General features: G+C 43.5%; 1 protein-coding gene across 1 annotated transcript; it reads right to left on the reverse strand.

The window, feature by feature from the left end:
* Positions 1–6,393: 6,393 nt before the first annotated feature.
* Positions 6,394–17,204, reverse strand: LOC310675624 (collagenase 3-like). Its single transcript, XM_083436584.1, has 10 exons — positions 16,974–17,204; positions 16,552–16,793; positions 14,842–14,990; positions 14,614–14,739; positions 13,726–13,887; positions 13,171–13,288; positions 11,747–11,880; positions 11,181–11,340; positions 9,334–9,437; positions 6,394–7,033 (listed from the first exon to the last, which is right to left on the reverse strand). Exons 1-10 carry the CDS (start codon positions 17,187–17,189, stop codon positions 6,933–6,935), a joined length of 1,512 nt encoding a protein of 503 aa, XP_083292710.1. The 5' UTR covers positions 17,190–17,204; the 3' UTR covers positions 6,394–6,932.
* Between the last annotated feature and the right edge of the window lie 121 nt (positions 17,205–17,325).

The following is a 17,325-nucleotide window of genomic DNA, read 5'->3' on the forward strand; positions in this document are numbered from 1 at the left end:
AACTTTGCCTTTCTCCCAAAAGTTCAAGAATTTTGGCTTCCTAAAAAAAAGCTCAACTACTTTGGTCCATCCAGCGACAATGGATAGATCATTGTCTATTGGGAGTTGGACGTCCCTGCCCTAAGCTACTGGTTTTGAGACATATCCAGTGCTGCAGCTTTGCTGGTGCAAAGGACTTTCATGCACACAATAGGAGTTCCTCTCCCCTCCTGTGCCCTCCAGCTTCAGAGGGTGAGGGTTCAGGGGGAGAAAAGGAAATAGAAGTCGCATTGTGCTAGCTTTGGATACAACCATATGTTCAGTGAGTTTGGAGGTAAAAACACACACGAGATGCTGGTACTCATACATTGGCAAAAGTGGCAGCACAAAATGGCTCCCAGAGACCGAAAAGGAAGAAGTGGTAGTTCTCTATACCAGTGAGTACTGTCACACAAAAAGGCCTCTATCAATGAAATTTAACACCTTATAAATCAAATTTAATATATGTAAGGATCAGATAAATGCTGGAGATGTGGATTAAATAAAGCAGATTACCTTTGAGAATTGTTCTCAAGTAGAAATATTCTGGAAATCTGTTTAGGCTAATATCTCCAATATGTTAGGATGTCATATACGTATGGGACCTAGAATATTTCTACTTGGTTATCTAAAATATGTTACTCTGGGAAATGGCCAAGCAATCTTGTTTAACCTTATAACTGCTGCAAAGATTGTAATAGCTAAAAATGGTTGAGCAGGTGAGCATATCTCCTGCTATAGCTGAATGGATTGAGAAAATTTGGTCCATAGTAATTATGATTCAGCTAATTTATTACAAAATAATTCATATAAATCAGCCTAATAGGTTTGTAGGAAAATAGGCATTTTTTGTAATATTTTGGAACAACATGTTCAAAGCTGCTTTCAACCTGCTGTAATAGTATGTATTTATGTTCTTTATCTTTGATTTATTTGGTTTATTAATAAAATAAAATGCATTTGTTTATTTTTAAAGCATAGCCTATGTTCTTCCGACAACTACCCTCTTCACCTAGCTAGCTAGACATCATGCCAACTGACAGGCCTGGCTCCTATTTGTTTGCTTTGGGGATTATTGTCAGGGCCCAGGACACTCGCCACTCCAAAGGAATGTTCACCTTAGGTGAACAGACAGATTTTGTGCCGGACTCCACCCACTGAATCATCAGCATATAACATAGGACTCTGCTTCTGTCTCCAGAACTACTCTAAGGTTGTTGTAAAGCAAGCCACTGTCAGTTGAGACAGGATAAAGTTGCATAAGATCCAAGTCCCATTCAGCAGCGGAGCTGGTGGAGGGAAATCAAGCCTTTAAAACAGTGTTCTGTGCTGGGTTACCAGGGCACATGGCCAAGCTGAATGGACATAGGCTCCAGCCTAAGTCCCTCTACTCTTGTTTCACCATACTGCACCACTGCCACATCCCTGGTTTGGGATTTACAGTAGCCTTGGCTCAGCCAGTTTTGGCTGAGCCCCAGGTGAACCAGGATTAGCAAATTATCTTCGGCTGAGCCAGGGACAGAGACATAATACTACGAGAGAAATCTGCTGCATCCTAAGCTACTCATCTCAGCAGATCTTGCCATAGGATTGCCCTTTACGCTCCAAATTCAGGAGTCGCTCAGGTACAAGAATGGAGGAGAGGTTTTATGGAGGAAAAAGTTATTGATGGCTATTGTCCACTATGGCTAATCTCTTGGAGGCAGCAATGCTTCTGAATACCAGTTGCTGGGAAACACAGAAGGGCAGTGCTCTTGTGCCCAAATCCTGTTTACTGGTTTCCATAGGGCAACTGTTCAGCCACTGTGGGAACAGGGTGCTGGACCAGATGGGCCACTGACCTGATCCAGCAGTTTCTTCTTATGTTCAGTTTTAAAACTTGGCAAACCAATGTTTACCTTGCAGATGAGTTAAGCTCAGCCTGCCTTGCTGCGTAACTTTATGACCACTGCTCCATAGCAATTGTTGTTATACAATTCCATTCACCATAAAGATGGCTTTTTGAAGCATTTCTTTATCCTTCTGCTGTGCTGAAGAAGAATTCCATGAAACAGTGGGTATACCCAGAATCACTGTTCACTACGTCTGTTTGCGGACCACTTCGGCAGTGTTGGACGTCATAAAACAAAGCTTTACGGCTTGTTTCCTCCAGATAAGAATCTGACCCATTGCTTCTTTCAGAGATTTGCATAGCCCACAAAGACTTTCAGAGACCTATAAGATTTATGTTTATTTGGTTCTATGTTTTCAATAGAATCCATCAAGAGTGCATATTCTGTGACTTTCAGAGATTTAGAAGAATTTATTTGGTTTTGCAGAGAGTGCATATTTCATATATTTCATATTGTTCAATGTTCTGTATAGGTTATATAAAGAATTTATATTGACATCGCATTTTGCACTTGGTCATCGTGTTGCCTTTGGATATTACCAATTTTAAAACTTGGCAAACCAATGTTTACCTTGCAGATGAATTAAGCTCATTCTGCCTTGCTGCAATTGCAACGACTTAACTCCAAATGTACAAACCTGAACCATTATGCTGCCTGTAGACAATCGAACTCTGTACATAAAACTACAAGGTAATTTCTAATAGCATACAGATAAAATCAGCAGGCTTTGAAAACCAGGATGCATGACTAAGGCTGCGATCCAGTCCCTAGCCAGGGACTGGTGGAGTTTAACCAAGTGATTGAGCCATGACTGCATCCGCAGCCTTGCCGCTCATTCCGGCTGAGGCAGAAGGCAGGAGCTGGCAAATTATTGTGCCTGCCTAGGGCTGGCTGATTCCCCTCCTCTGTCCTGGGATGGCCGGTATGGGGACTTTTCATGGGCTGCCACTAACAAGGATCCTATCCACCCGCATGTTTGGCAGGTGGAGAAGTGAATTCTGTGCTGCACCAATGGAGGGCAGTAAAGGAGAAATGATATGTCTGGAGAGACCTTCTGAAATAAAGAAAGGTTTTAGCAGGCATCTAACGATGCCTGCCTGCCCTTGTTGTGGTTGTTCATGGTGTGGCTGTTCTTACAGCACATCTTCTGGTTGCAAGTTAACTAAGAAGTGGAAAGTGACACCTAGTGTTGGCTTGGATGTTTCCCTTTACTATCAACCATCTATAGGAGGTTTATTTAATGCTCCCTGCACTCCAGGAGCCACAAACGAAGACCCACTGTTATGTACAAGATTAAATCACTCAACTCTAATTAGTATAATGCACACCTCACAAATAGATGCACTAGGCAGTAAAATGAGGGGGGGGGAGGAAAGGAAGGGGGGACCCCTAAGGAAGGGAGGAGGCACTGAAATATGCAGGAAAACCCTGCTTTTTAAAATCCTCATCTCCTACAACAACCGGCAAAACATGTTTGGTGTTGGATTGTGGGATGTGTGTGCATGTGTGCTGCCCTCTCATTGCTGGTAAATGTGAGAGGAGGGAATACAGTGGTACCTCAGGTTACAGTCGATTCAGGTTACAGATGCTTCAGGTTACAGACTCCGCTAACCCAGAAATAGTACCTCGGGTTAAGAATTTGCTTCAGGATGAGAACAGAAATCGAGGCCCCATTAGCTAAAGTGGTGCTTCAGGTTAAGAACAGTTTCAGGTTAAGAACGGACCTCCGGAACGAATTAAGTTCTTAACCCGAGGTACCACTGTACTGGCATTAGCTCAGTGGTAGAGCATCTGGTTTGCATGCAGAAGGTCACAGGTTCCGTACCCCAAATCTCGACGTAGGATTAGGCCTGCTCTGTCTGAACCCTGGAGAGCCCCTGGCAGGTTAGGTAATACTGACCTGGATGGACCGAGTATGAGGCAGATTTCTATGCTCCTGACACAGAGATGGGGAGCTCTCACCCAGCTCTGGCACTTTTGCCAGCCCCACCCTGAATTGTCTGGCACGGTCCCTCCCCCACCCACCCAAAGCACAGTCATACACACAACTTAAGGTGCAGACAGCAATGGCGGACTCAGTGGCTTTGGTAGTTTAGTCAGGTGCAAAGGAAGCAGGAGTGACTGAGCTTTCTGTACTTGTGTGTTAAGAGTGGAACAGGCAGCTCTTGAAATCCTACAGCCTGGGAACCTATTGAGCAAGGAGACCAGAGGGTGGAGCCCAGAACAAGCCAGAAGCAAAGGCTTTTGGTCCTGTCAGTGGAGTCAGTGGAGCCTACAAGAAAAACCAAACATTTTGAGTGTGTGTGATAGAGCCCAGTGCAAAATGAATAGCTGGGAGGTGAGGGTGAGATCCAACCTTGCCCCTTGCTTTTCTGGTATCTCCCCCCATCCCAAGCAAAAAGGTCTGGACAGTCATGGCTATGGGGAGGGCATGAGTGCTTAACTGTGTGGTATAGAGGTTAAGTGTCAGACTATGAGCTGGGAGACCAGGGTTCAGCCACAAAGCTCACAGAGCAACCTTGGGCCAGACACATCCTCTTAGAGTGGGCATGGCCAAACTTGGCCCTCCAGCTGTTTGGGGACTACAGTTCCCATCATCCCTGACCACTGGTCCTGTTAGCTAGGGATCATGGAAGTTGTAATCCCAAAACAGCTGGAGGGCCATGTTTGGCCATGCCTGTCTTAGAGTAACCTACCTCATAGAGTTTTTGTGAGGCTGAAATAGGGAGGGGGAGAATCGTGGACACCTTCTTGAGCTCCTTGAAGGTTGTGTAGGATATAAATGTAGAAATGAATGAATGGAATTAAAACATGACTCCTTCACACAGTCTAGGCCCTTTGGGTGGCATGAATGGAATGTTTGCAAGTGTACTTCAAACCAGGAGCTGAAAACTGAGAAAAGTTTGCAGAAATGTGGGCCCCTTTTTGTATTATGTGGCCAGTCTGAGAGGTGCCATGCAACCTCCACTTTTCCAGAAATCTTTTGGATTAGATTTATTACTGAGACACCTCCCTGGATAAGCAGCCCCTTATGGCCGTTGCTAAGGGGATAGATTTTGTGTGTTTGCGATTTTTCTCTTTTAACATGTTGTGAATTGACGGGCACTGTATAGTTATTGTTGTGCTTACGCTAAAGTTCTTCTTAGAATTGTATATTGTATGATGCCGTGATGTTATGGATTTATAAAAATTGATTTTTTAAAAAAAAAGAAAAAGAAAATTGAGAAACGAAGACTGCGCATGGGAACAGTGAAATGGGCATCATTAGTTGCTGAGGCATTGAGGAAGGGATTTGCTTATGAAAAGCTATATTGTGAAATTGTCTGCCCCAACAAATTTCTTTGCAAAGCACATATCTCCTCTTCCTTTCAAGAGCATATGGGGACAGCAGGAGGGAGGGAGAAATGTTATGACACAACCTTCTCTCTCTAAACTCTGAGAAAATAATGTTGTCATCAAAACTCTGACACCACATCCTTGGAATAAACCTCCTAGCAGAATAATATCCCTTTGTAACCACAACTGTCCTCGCAATGTCATCAGCAGTTAAGATTCTAACTGAGAATGGGGCAAGAGAAATTGACTGTGAACAGGACAAGGTTTAAGGCAAAAAGAATTGTACTGCCACAAATCTACAGTACTGTGAGTTGTAGTTTGTTAAGGGTGCTGAGAGTTGCTAGGAGACCTCCTGTTCTTCTCACATAGCTACAGTTCCTAGAGTTCCCTCTGAAGAGGTATTGGTTGTTAAACCACTCTGAGAATTGTAGGGGAATTGTGAGTGTTTTATCTGTATGCTGCCCTGGAAGCCATGACTGAAAGGTATCTCCCCAAATAGACAGGAGGCTGACAAAATGGACCACTTCTGCAGGGTAGCATCCCTGTGTTCTGCGTCTTTAAAACCATGGGTTAAAATCATCCTGGAGATGGAAGCTCTGCCTTCATCTATAGCATTTCAGGACTTCATCCTGAAAGCTGCCAAGTCTCTTTCACAAGCTGCCTGAGAGAATAGCAACATGACAGGAGCAGCCCACAATTCCTGGCCTGCTTCAAGATCTGTACTGGGAGGAAATGGTGCTTCTGAGGAATTATCGGGGCAAGACACCCAGAACCACCACTGGCATCAGTCAAGTGTTGATGCCGTCAGCTGCACTGTAAGAACTGTTATGCGTACCTGAGCTTGCCCTTTCCTTCTCCTGCCCATTCCCTTTTCCTTGTGTGCTGTGTCTTTTTATATTTCGTAAGCTTGAGTCCAGGGACCATCTAAGTACTGATTTTTGGCAAGCCGCTTTGAGAGCCTGTTTGACTTAAGGGCAGGATGCAAATGCCACAAATAAACAAACAGAAAGTTGCTTGTTCACGTTGAGTTTTCGAGTAGTATAATTCTACAGGGCCAGTTTTTCGATCAGCACGTAACTGGAATGTTGCCTGCTTCTCCTGTCATCTTTTATGAACTGTAATGTCCCACAAGATATGAATGCTCTCGTTTAAAAACATTTTTTTATTTCAGTTCCAGACTGATGGACGTAGTGCTATACAGCCTCATATACACAAAACAAAGTCAAAGGAAGAATGGCAAAGAGCTTGTTCACAGAATCAAGCTGACTGGTTAAAACACACACACTCAAAGACTCTCACAGTCACTAGGTGGATCTACACACAGGAGGGAAACCCACTATAAATAAGTCAGAAATTAGATTGTTATAACAAAAGAAAAAAAACCTATGGAAAATTGTGTAGGAAAAAAGTCTGCTCTCTGGCGCCATCTTGTGTTGCATGTTTATAATGCATTCAAATCGTTGTTTTTTGACTAATGTAGCTGAGCCCACACACCTCGGCCTGAAAAGCAATATGAGTGCCACACCCCATAGTCATCTTTGACTGGACTTAACAGTCCAGGGGTCCTTTACCTTTACCTTACCTTACTCACTCTCTCTCTCACACACACATATAAAACCAAACATCTGCAGTATATTTTTTCATGGAATGCATTTTTCCCACAGTTCAGAACCTGATCCAGAGCAATCAGCACCAGAAAATGGAGGTGGTGGTCAAGACCCGCATAATTCTTTCACTCCAGATGTTGAATTCGAACTGCAGCGGTCCATTGAAAAAATATATGTAACCTGCAGAGGAAGGAAACCATTCAGGTAAGATTCCTGCTTCATGTTGCTGCTATTTCTTTTGGTTTATGTTACTTCTTTTTAAAAACAGTAAATCAAAAAGCATTCCCCACCCCCTGCTCACAAAGCAATTTGTTGATTAAGGCTGCACTCTGAGCCTCGGATTGACTTCACCAAGGGAAGCAAACTCCATTGTTTCTCTAGATGGATGCCAACAAGCCCCACTGAATCAAATATGATTTTTTTGGATTTGGATTGTCCTGGTATGTCCCACGGAGGACCTTATGGTCTTCAAACAAAAACACCTTGGAAGTCCCGGGCCACAGGGAGGTTAGGCTGGCCTCAACCAGAGCCAGGGCTTTTTCGGCTGTGGCCCCAATCTGGTGGAACACACTGTCACAAGAGACTAGGGCCCTGTGGGACTTGAAATCTTTCCGCAGGGCCTGCAGGACAGAGCTGTTCTACCAGGCCTTTGGCCAAGGCATAGTCTGACCCCCTCCTTTGGTAATCCTCACAGAACCCAATGGTTGCCATTAATTTGATTTTGAATTGATTTTAAAATGAACTGATTTTAGAATGCTGTGATACTTTTATTGTTGTTAGCCTCTCTGAGCCTGGCTTCGGCTGGGGAGGGTGGGATATAAATTTATTATTATTATTATTATTATTACTTATGAGCAGACAAGTTGAGGATTGCATTGTGAAGCAGGCCTGTACAACTGAAAGGTGATCACCTGTCCCACTTTACAGCGAGCAGTTCTGTTTGGAAGACAAAATTCTCTTTGAAGATATCCTCTGTTTGAAGGGCTATTGTGTTCAAGTTGGTTTTAATGATAAGGAACCCTTAGGACAGAGAGAGGCAGGTACCTTGATGTTGCCCATCAACACTTTTTTTGGCCATGCCCCACCTAAGCATGTCTAAAATCCTGATGCCCACCCCCAGTTACATATAATTCTTATTATTCAGAAAGTGAACTATTCACGTGGAGGAAGCCTAAAAGGCCACTCACTGTTAATAACTCATTCTCGAATTGCCCCTCCCCCCTTTACTATCAACCATCTATAGGAAGTTTATTTAACGCTCCCCTGCACTCCGGGAGCCACAAATGAAGACCCACTGTTATGTCCAAGATTAAATCACTCAACTCCAATTAGTACAATGCATGCCTCACAAATAGATGCACAAATAGAGGGCCTTCTCGGTAGTGGCACCAGCCCTGTGGAACGCCCTCCCACCAGATGTCAAAGAGAAAAACAACTACCAGACTTTTAGAAGACATCTGAAAGCAGCACTGTTTAGGGAAGCATTTAATGTTTAATAGACTATTGTATTTTAATATTCTGTTGGAAGCCGACCAGAGTGGCTAGGAAAACCCAGCCAGATGGGTGGGGTATAAATAAATTATTATTATTATTATTATTATTATTATTATTATTATTAGGCAGTAAAATGTGGGATGAGGAGAGGAAGACCTGGGCACACCTGGCTTGCAGACTGAGCAGGCTCACAAGGCACTTGCTGACAGTGTTTCCCACTGTGGCAAGATATCGTCATCATAACTATTTCTAAATTTTTATATATACATATAAATTAACATATGTATGTTTTATTCAGCTCTATGCCCACTCTTGCCTGTTTGCAATCTAAGTGTCCACAATAACACTTTGTGATGAAACTTCACAAAGGACAGCTGGACATATAAAGTGCCCCATTACCTTCAGTAGCTTAGGGCCTTATCAAACCTAAATCCGGCCCTGGGTATACAGTGTGAACTTGACCAATACTGAGCTGGATAGACCGATGGCCTGATTCTGCATGAGGCAGCTTCCTGTATTTCTTTGACTAGCTATTACTTTAATTTCCACAACCTCCCAGAGCAATCCTACATCAGTACAGTCATGCCTTGGTTTTCGAACAACTTAGTTCTCAAACATTTTGGCTCCCAAACATCGGAAACCCAGAAGTGACTGTTCCAGTTTGCGAACTATTTTTGGAAGCCGAATGTCCGACGGGGCTTCTGTGGCTTCTGATTGGCTGCAGCCAATCAGAAGCCGTGCTTTGGTTTTTGAACATTTTGGAAGTTGAATGGACTTCTGGAGTGGATTCCTTTCAACTTCCAAGGTACCACTATATTGAGAGAAATTAAAATGGTGGCTAGACAAAGCTGTCTGGCACGGTTTGGAGCACTGGGCCAGAAAAAAACCCTGACGGGTCTCCCAAAGCAGGCATCTGGAACGGGCCAATCTGGGACCCTGGTTTTTCACCCCAAAATGCCAGGTGTCAACACAAATAAAATGCATACCATTCTTCTCATAAGCTGCATCCACTCGGTGACCGATCCCAGGGAAATCCTCCTCAATATATCTAGGGTAGCCTTTCTCCATAATTTGGTTCTGTTCGTCATAACTTCATTTGAGGGGGAAATAAAGTAAATAAGCAAGTGTTTTATTTATGTATAGCATTATGAATTGCAATTGTGTTCCAATTCAATGCAGCTGACGACAAAACACAAACATAACAAATCTAAAATCTAGACCAATAAATGATGCCATAGAACTAAAAAGACAGGATACAAAAAGGGTCAGCATTTCTAGCAGCAACCTGTAAATTCTTGCTAGAACAAAAACATACTGAAAATGGCTGAGGGCGCATCATCTATCTCTATACAATATTGAACATGAAATGGAGGGAAGTTCCTTGAAGCAGGTGCTGCTTTGCAAGAGAATTCTTCCCCACAACACCTCGCACTCCAGAACAGGTAGGAGACACATGGCCAACCCCAGGGGTCTTCATCCTTGGGTTCCCAGTTGCTGCTGGACCAACTCCCACCATCCATGACCTGTGCTAAGTTGGCTGGGGATGATAGGAGTTGTGGTCAAACAACATCTGGGGACCCAAGGTTGAAGGACATTGATCTGCCCTATTCAGAAATGTTACGTAGTGCGGATGCCAGGAGTTCAAGCTAGCTAGCATGTGCAATATCAAGGATGTGACTACTAATGGCACATTCCTACGTGGGGATAATTGTGTTAGTTTTCCTGACCATAACGCTAGGGCTTCAATCCTGGGTTCTGATGTTGCTTTCACACGGCACTACTTGCTCCTTTATGGATCGCGATCAATATACCTCCACATCGTGCTAAATTTTAAATGCTGGGAAAGGACCATATGCTGGAATACTGCCCCCAATTTTGTCTTGTGAAATTAAAATGAAAAACTGTGGTTTTCTGGGTTAATGGGGATGCAAACGGATTTTCCCCTAGAAGCAAATATCCTGGAAATGAGTGCTAAATGTCCACTAGGCTCTGCTAGTTTTTCAGAAGTGGCTTTTACCTAATGTGAAAAATCACATAAAACTTGGAAACATGGAAGGAGGAGGAGGAGGAGGAGGAGGAGGAGGAGAAGAAGAAGAAGAAGAAGAGGAGGAGTTTGGATTTGATATCCCGCTTTATCACTAGCCGAAGGAGTCTCAAAGCGGCTAACATTCTCCTTTCCCTTCCTCCCCCACAACAAACACTCTGTGAGGTGAGTGGGGCTGAGAGACTTCAGAGAAGTGTGACTAGCCCAAGGTCACCCAGCAGCTGCATGTGGAGGAGTGGAGACGCGAACCCAGTTCACCAGATTATGAGTCTACTGCTCTTAACCACTACACAACTACACCACATTGGGTAAGGAAATGCTGTGAAAGTGGGAAAAAGTGCTGCCTGAGTGTTCCCTCAGTGTGGGTCCTCCCCTGTTCGCCCATTGGTCTACCACAGCGCTAGTCAATGTGGTGCCTCCAATTACTATTGGACTTCAACTCCCATCATCCCTTACTATGAACCATGCTTGGGCTCATGGGAGCTGGAGTCCAGCAACTTATGGAGGGCATCTAGTCAAACACATGAGTACATTGAAATGTAAGTCTATGGAATAGGCCTCATCAGCTTATCTAGAGGACTCATTGTTGTGGGCTTTAAGAGTGACAGAATACAGAAAATGTCGTTGGCCCCTGCCCCCATATTTCTAAATTTGGAGGAGCCAAAGCAATGACAAAAAGTTGTTTGGTACTATATGCAAAACGTGGTTCTTACATCATTGGAACAGTGGGAAAGAATGAGAGAGAAACTGGCGAAACTACTATGGGGAAGAAAAGAATTTTCAACATACCTCCAGTATTTTTCTCCAGCGAAAAAGAGAGTCTTGCCAGTGTCTTTGATGTGGACAGCAGCATCGACTCCCTTCACAGATCTTGGAAAGCCCAGTTCATAAATCTTTTTAGGGTAGCCCTCTACTATGTCGTAGGCATTCAAAGCCCAGACTTTCTTCCCTATGAATAAATATGAATTGATGTATTAAGATTCAACCATGTGATTGTCATATAGCCTTAGGCATGTTGATGCCTCACCCTCAGTTCCCCTTCTGTAAAAATTAGACTGAGGAGGATTTAATTCACTGGAATGAAGTTAGGATGGGTGGGATTGGTACAACCACACAATTATACAGCCTTGTCGGTGGCATTCCTTTCTGAGAAAACGTCTAGAGGCCCAAGCCAGAGGTGGGTGGGCCTGGAGGAAAGAACAACAAATAGACTTGTTTCTGCGCAGACCCATGCCCCTCTCACTGAGGATGCAAAGCAGGGGCAGTAAGGGGCATGGCCGGTGGGGGGGGGGGAGGGTGTGTGGTGTGAGAAGAGTCTTGAGGATCAGGCAAAGAGATTTCTGCAGAAGACCTACCCCTGAAAAGCAGCACATGGTCGTTGGTAGGATGCTCATAAGCCGCGTCAATCTTGCTTGGGATTTCTGGCCAAAACGACTTAATTTGTACCAAATCTGCCTCAACCATCTGAGGATGTAGGCGCCAGAAGAACCTATGATAAGAAGAGGGATGTGTTCTAACATGGTAGGCTAGCATTTTTACTGAAGTTAAAGATATTGAATAGTCCTTAAAGTGCTCCAGAGATTAATTTGCTGGAGCCATTTCTCAGACAACACAAATAATATACAAATATAATAGTTGACGAATAATTCTAAAGTCAATCATTCAAGGTACAAAGCATGTTTCTTGCCTGGAAGCTATTCCCAAGAGCTTGTGTTAACAGATTCACTCATCAGGCTCATCTTCAGTGTTTTAGAGCAGGTCTTCACAACATTCCTTGTTGCAAAGTAATTTGTGAGGCACCAAGCCAAATGTAGCCCACTAATAAGGGCTCCCTCTGCACTATACATTTAAAGCAGTATCATAAAATGTTAAACAGGTATGGCTACCCCCAAAGAATCATGGGCACTATTAAGGGTGGTTGTTAGGAGACCCTACTCATCTCATGCAGCTACTGTTCCCTGTGAAGAGGAATTGTTTGTTAAACCATTCTGGAAACTGTAGCTCTGTGAGGGGAATAGGGCCTCCTAAGAAATCTCAGTACCACAGGAGAACCAGATTCATCCTCTAAGAAGAGCCTGCTGGAACAGGCCAATGACCCAACTAGTTCAGCATTTTGCTCTCACAGTGGTCAACCACAGGTGTCTCTGAGATGCCTCCAAGCAGGGTTTGTGCAACAGTGCTCTCCTCACTTGTTTTCCCCAGCAACTGGCATACACTCTCTCGCAGTGGAGGTAGAGCACAGCCATCATGGCTTCTGCACTGGGTAATGGGAGTACTTGGATATTAATGCTCTCCCTAGCTTTGCACCAACACCACCAGACTTTCCTCTTTTCCCAGGACTTACGTTGGGGCTTTGTATGTTCTCGTTCTCTCTCTCTCTCTCTCTCTATATATATATTATTGAAAATTTTCAGTAGGGATTAAAGTGAAGGGAAATCAAAACGAGAAAACAAAACAAAATCCAAACAACAACAAAAAATAATGCTTGTATGTTGTCTCTTAACCTCACTGTGGTTGCCTTGCAGCGCTGTTATTCTTTTTTTATTTGTACAATGCCTACAGAACTGTCTGCAGTCATGGATATAATAGAATAAATAAATGACCCTTAAGATGAGAATTGGGTTGTTTTTACAAAGGTGGCCCTAGTCAACCTTTGCAATGTTGGAGGATGTGTGTGGCTGGCAGAGTGCATCTGACTGGGTGTGCTTCAAGTTGCACAGGCCTGCTCTGTCCCTAGACAAAAAAGTTTATGGATGCACATATTTCGGTTGGGCCGCACCTGTCCTTGAAGATCACCATTTCTCCTCGAAGCTCTGTGATAGCATCCAGTGTCAAGTTTGCATCACATTTCTCAGGCGTTTTGGGGTGATCAGGATGGGGGTCGTGGTCTCCTGCACCTGTCCAGAAAAGTACAAGTGTTATGCAGGAAACTATAAGCCTGTTGATTGTATTTAGTAGCACAGAGCTGATCATTGGTTCATATAGCTTAGCATTTTCCACACCGATTGGCAGCAGCTTGCCAGGTTTCAGTCTCTCCCTGCATGAAATGAGGATTGAACCTGAGGCTTTCTGTATGCAAAGCAGAAGCTCTATCACTGAGCAATGGTCCTTCCCTTATTTTAACATCTGAACTTGTGCACAGCATTTCATGGGATCTAATATATGGAATGGTCGTAGAAAATTGTGATTTTATATGTGCAATGTAAAGTCATACGGTGACAGATCTCGCCGCATCAGGCTGGCGAACAGAAACAACAGGGAAATTTATTACTCATAACTTCCATTGCATATGTACACATAAGGAGAAAACGGGGGGGGGGGGATGCAGGCATACCATATAGAATCTGGATCCCTTGTACGTCATCATCTGGAAGCAATAAGCCTTTATTTCCCGTGTATGTGTAAATTGGAAACATCAAAGCTCCTGGGTCTCTGGAATGCTCAAGTCCCAGCGAATGACCAAACTCATGGGCAGCCACAAGAAACAAATTATATCCTAGAAAACAGCATGTGCATCTTGTTATGAAAGCTACAAAGCTTGTGTCACTAGGCTGCTTTAGCCTGATTCTTTTGTTTAATACCTCCTTTTGCAACGTATTAAAATATTACACCTGATAGTATTCACTACTCTTTTCTTTGCATTACAGAGGAAACAGAAATAGTATCTGTCATCTGTTAATTAAATGAACAGCAAGGTAGCACGTCCCTGGTTTAGTCCAGGGTTGTGGAATCTGCATCCCTTCAGATGTTAAAAGACTACAACTCCCAGAATCTCTGGGTATTGGCCAAACTGGCTGAGGCTGATGCGAGCTGTAGTTCAACAGCAACATTTTGAGAGTCACAAGTTTCCCAGCTTTGCTTTATCCGCCTTTAGCCTTGGGCTGCAACCCTATGTATCTTTGCTTGGGAGTAAGTTCCACTGAATTCAGTGAAGCACACTTCCAAGTTAATATGGAAGCCTCGAAGTGCCTGTGTTGCTTAAGGTATGGCACAGGCAATATGGGTAAGGAATGGCAAAAGAAGCAATATTCAAAACAACCTGTTCAGTCATTATTTACTATTTGTGCAATAGTTAATTTCAATCATTATGAATCAGGCAGCAAAACAAGACAGGAGAATCTGCTTGCTAAGTAATTCACTGGTCAAACATAAATAGCAGATGCTATTTAGAACCAACAACCCACACAGTGGTAATAAAAATTATCTTCAAAGCATACGTTACCTTTGGAATCTGTTGACCACAGCTCGTCTTCATCAAAATGAGCATCTCCTCCAAAATTTGGCCCAGGAGGGAAAGCATGAGCTAATAGCCCAGAAGGTCCATCAAAGGGATAGAAATCACCATGCTCTGTAAATGTTTGAAACAGGAATGAATATTATCAGCATGCTTAATTGCAAATCAAGCAAACAAGTAACACAGCCATTAAGACAGCAATTTCACTCTAGTTACCTTTCCTTCCAAAAGAAATCATGATATCAGCAGTACCATTGCGAATTCTAGTAAAGTTGAGTGGTGTCACATCAGACCAGACCTTGAACGCTTTCCTGAATGCTCTGTCGACTTCAGACTTTTTCAGATCAGGGGTGTAATTTAGAATCCTATAAGAAACACACACAAAAAAATCCAAATACCTTCAGATGGTTCTCTGCAAACTCAAAACATATTGAAAAACATCCCCTATCACAATATTTCAAATGTTACACATCTCTCTCCACTGCCAATTTAGCAAATATAGCAAGCATACAGATATATGCCCCTTTCCTGTTAGAGAATGTGTGGTTTTTATTGCTGAGTTATAATAAATTCACCTTCTTTTTTGGAAGTACTGATAAAGGACAAAGACCGAGACATAATGATAGTGTCTCAAGCCTTTTGATTCCACTTAAACAGGGCCCAATGCAAAATAGGTTTATTTCGACTTGCTTTAGAACGCAAGCATTTAAATGTGTAACTTTCATTCTATGTTAAGAAGGTAGGGTATTAAAAAATAAAAATAAAGCCAGACATATTGCTGGTTCAGCTAGACATTTAAAACTTTACTTCCATTCCTGCTTTTATTAGATACATCTGAGCACCTCATTCACAAAAGGTACTGTACTGTGTTTCTCTTGTCTGATTCCTCACCCGCTGTTTGGAAAAGGAAATTGAAAGGAAATTGTGTGGGGCAAATTAAATGAACTCAAAGCTTATAGGCTTTGATGATCTAGAGACAGTAAAACAGGGCATGAGATTTCCAAACATTGCACAGAACCTTCTTCCACATCTTGTTAGTCTGCAAAAACAGCACACCAGGTTGACTTCATGTCACAAAATACATGCCTAACCCTGCTGTAAAAAAATAAATAAATGTAGTGCATCTGCCTGTTAACCAGAAGGTTGGTGGTTCAAGTCCACGCAGGGTTGGCTGTGGGCAGGATTCCCAGACTGCAGGGGGTAGAACAGACGACCCTCTCTGTTTCTGTGATTCCATGTTGCAAAGTGTCATACTATTAAACATACTACAAAAATAAATCCTTTACATACTGACTCATTACATACTGATTTCAATGGGCCTTACTTCCACATTAGTTTATATCCTGTTTAGGAGATTAGCTGTAGTCCCATGGTAGGCTAAAATCCAGGAGTAGGAAACCTGAGGCTCTGCAGATAGCATTGGACTACAATTCCCATCATCCCTGACTATGGGCCAGGCTGGCTGGGGCTGATGGGAGCCAAAGTCTACCGGCACCTTGAAGGTCACAGGTTCCCCATTCCTGCTATAAGTCTCACATATCAGATCAGAATTAGCAAACCCCCCGAGATCCTGCAGAGCACTCAGTGACGAGTGCGCCAAACCAAAGTCTCTAAAAAATACCATGGCAGAGGTTTGGAGTTTGGATTTGATATCCCGCTTTATCACTACCTGAAGGAGTCTCAAAGTGGCTAACATTCTCCTTTCCCTTCCTCCCTCACAACAAACACTCTGTGAAGTAAGTGGGGCTGAGAGACTTCAGAGAAGTGTGACTGGCCCAAGGTCACCCAGCAGCTGCATGTGGAGGAGCGGGGAAGCGAACCCGGTTCACCAGATTACGAGTCCACCACCCTTAACCACTTGTGCCACATGAAGATACTGTCAAGCATCAGCGCAAATGGATCTGGACCCAGAGCCAGGGTCATTACCTGTATGTTATATTAGTGTGAGACCACTTCAGCTTCCGAGGGAAAAAGTTGTATTCCCCAATATCAGGAACGCCGCACCGTGGCTGTTGCATTAGTTCGTACGTCTCTTCGTTGAGCTTGCCCGTTACTTCCAGTCCAAAAAACGCCTGCATTTCTCGAAGTTTGGATGTGACTGTATCACCTGCCTTCCTCTGTATCCCAGCCGGGTTGGACCGGAGGTTGTAATGCCTCTTTAGATAGTGCTGGGAAGAAAGAGGGGGAGAGAGAACCAATTCGACTTCTAATTCACTGCTATTTATTAATTTTACAGACTCACATAAGGAAAAAGGACAAGCCCCTGCTCTGAAGAGCTCAGAATCTCAGTTTTAATAGAAGAGAAGACAACAGAGAGAACAGAGCCTATTCTAGGTCCTACGCCATACCTCTGCTAACTCGAATTTCTCCCTTGTGAATTCATCGCTGTCGTCTTCGTCTGATATGGATATCGGCAGGGCAAAACACCACGATATGCCCAATAAGAGAAAGAAGGCCGCTGCAGTGCTTGGATGCTTCATGACGAATGCCAAGGTTTTGGAGCTCTGATGGTTCAGCTTATAACGTGCTTTGGCTTTTATAGAGCTGCACTGGTGATTCATCATCTCTCAGGGACAGGTTACAACTTCCGAGTGACTGTAAAATAAACATGCTTGCAAGACTCTTTCCCTGCTCTCCTCCTCCTCCACCACCTCCCTCCCAAGAAGTCTTGGTTTGAGGAATCTGTTGACCTACTGGTGG

Source organism: Podarcis tiliguerta (genome assembly GCF_965153285.1).
Source record: "Podarcis tiliguerta genome assembly, chromosome: 4".
Taxonomy (NCBI): domain Eukaryota; kingdom Metazoa; phylum Chordata; class Lepidosauria; order Squamata; family Lacertidae; genus Podarcis; species Podarcis tiliguerta.

Excerpts from the sequence above, each read along its gene's own strand:
- LOC310675624 (XM_083436584.1), bottom strand. The coding sequence starts at position 17,189 with ATGATGAATCACCAGTGCAGCTCTATAAAAGCCAAAGCACGTTATAAG. Across the intron at positions 16,794-16,973 it reads AGAAATTCGAGTTAGCAGAG|CACTATCTAAAGAGGCATTA; the intron begins GTATGGCGTAGG and ends CTTTCTTCCCAG. Across the intron at positions 13,888-14,613 it reads GTGGTCAACAGATTCCAAAG|GATATAATTTGTTTCTTGTG; the intron begins GTAACGTATGCT and ends GCTGTTTTCTAG.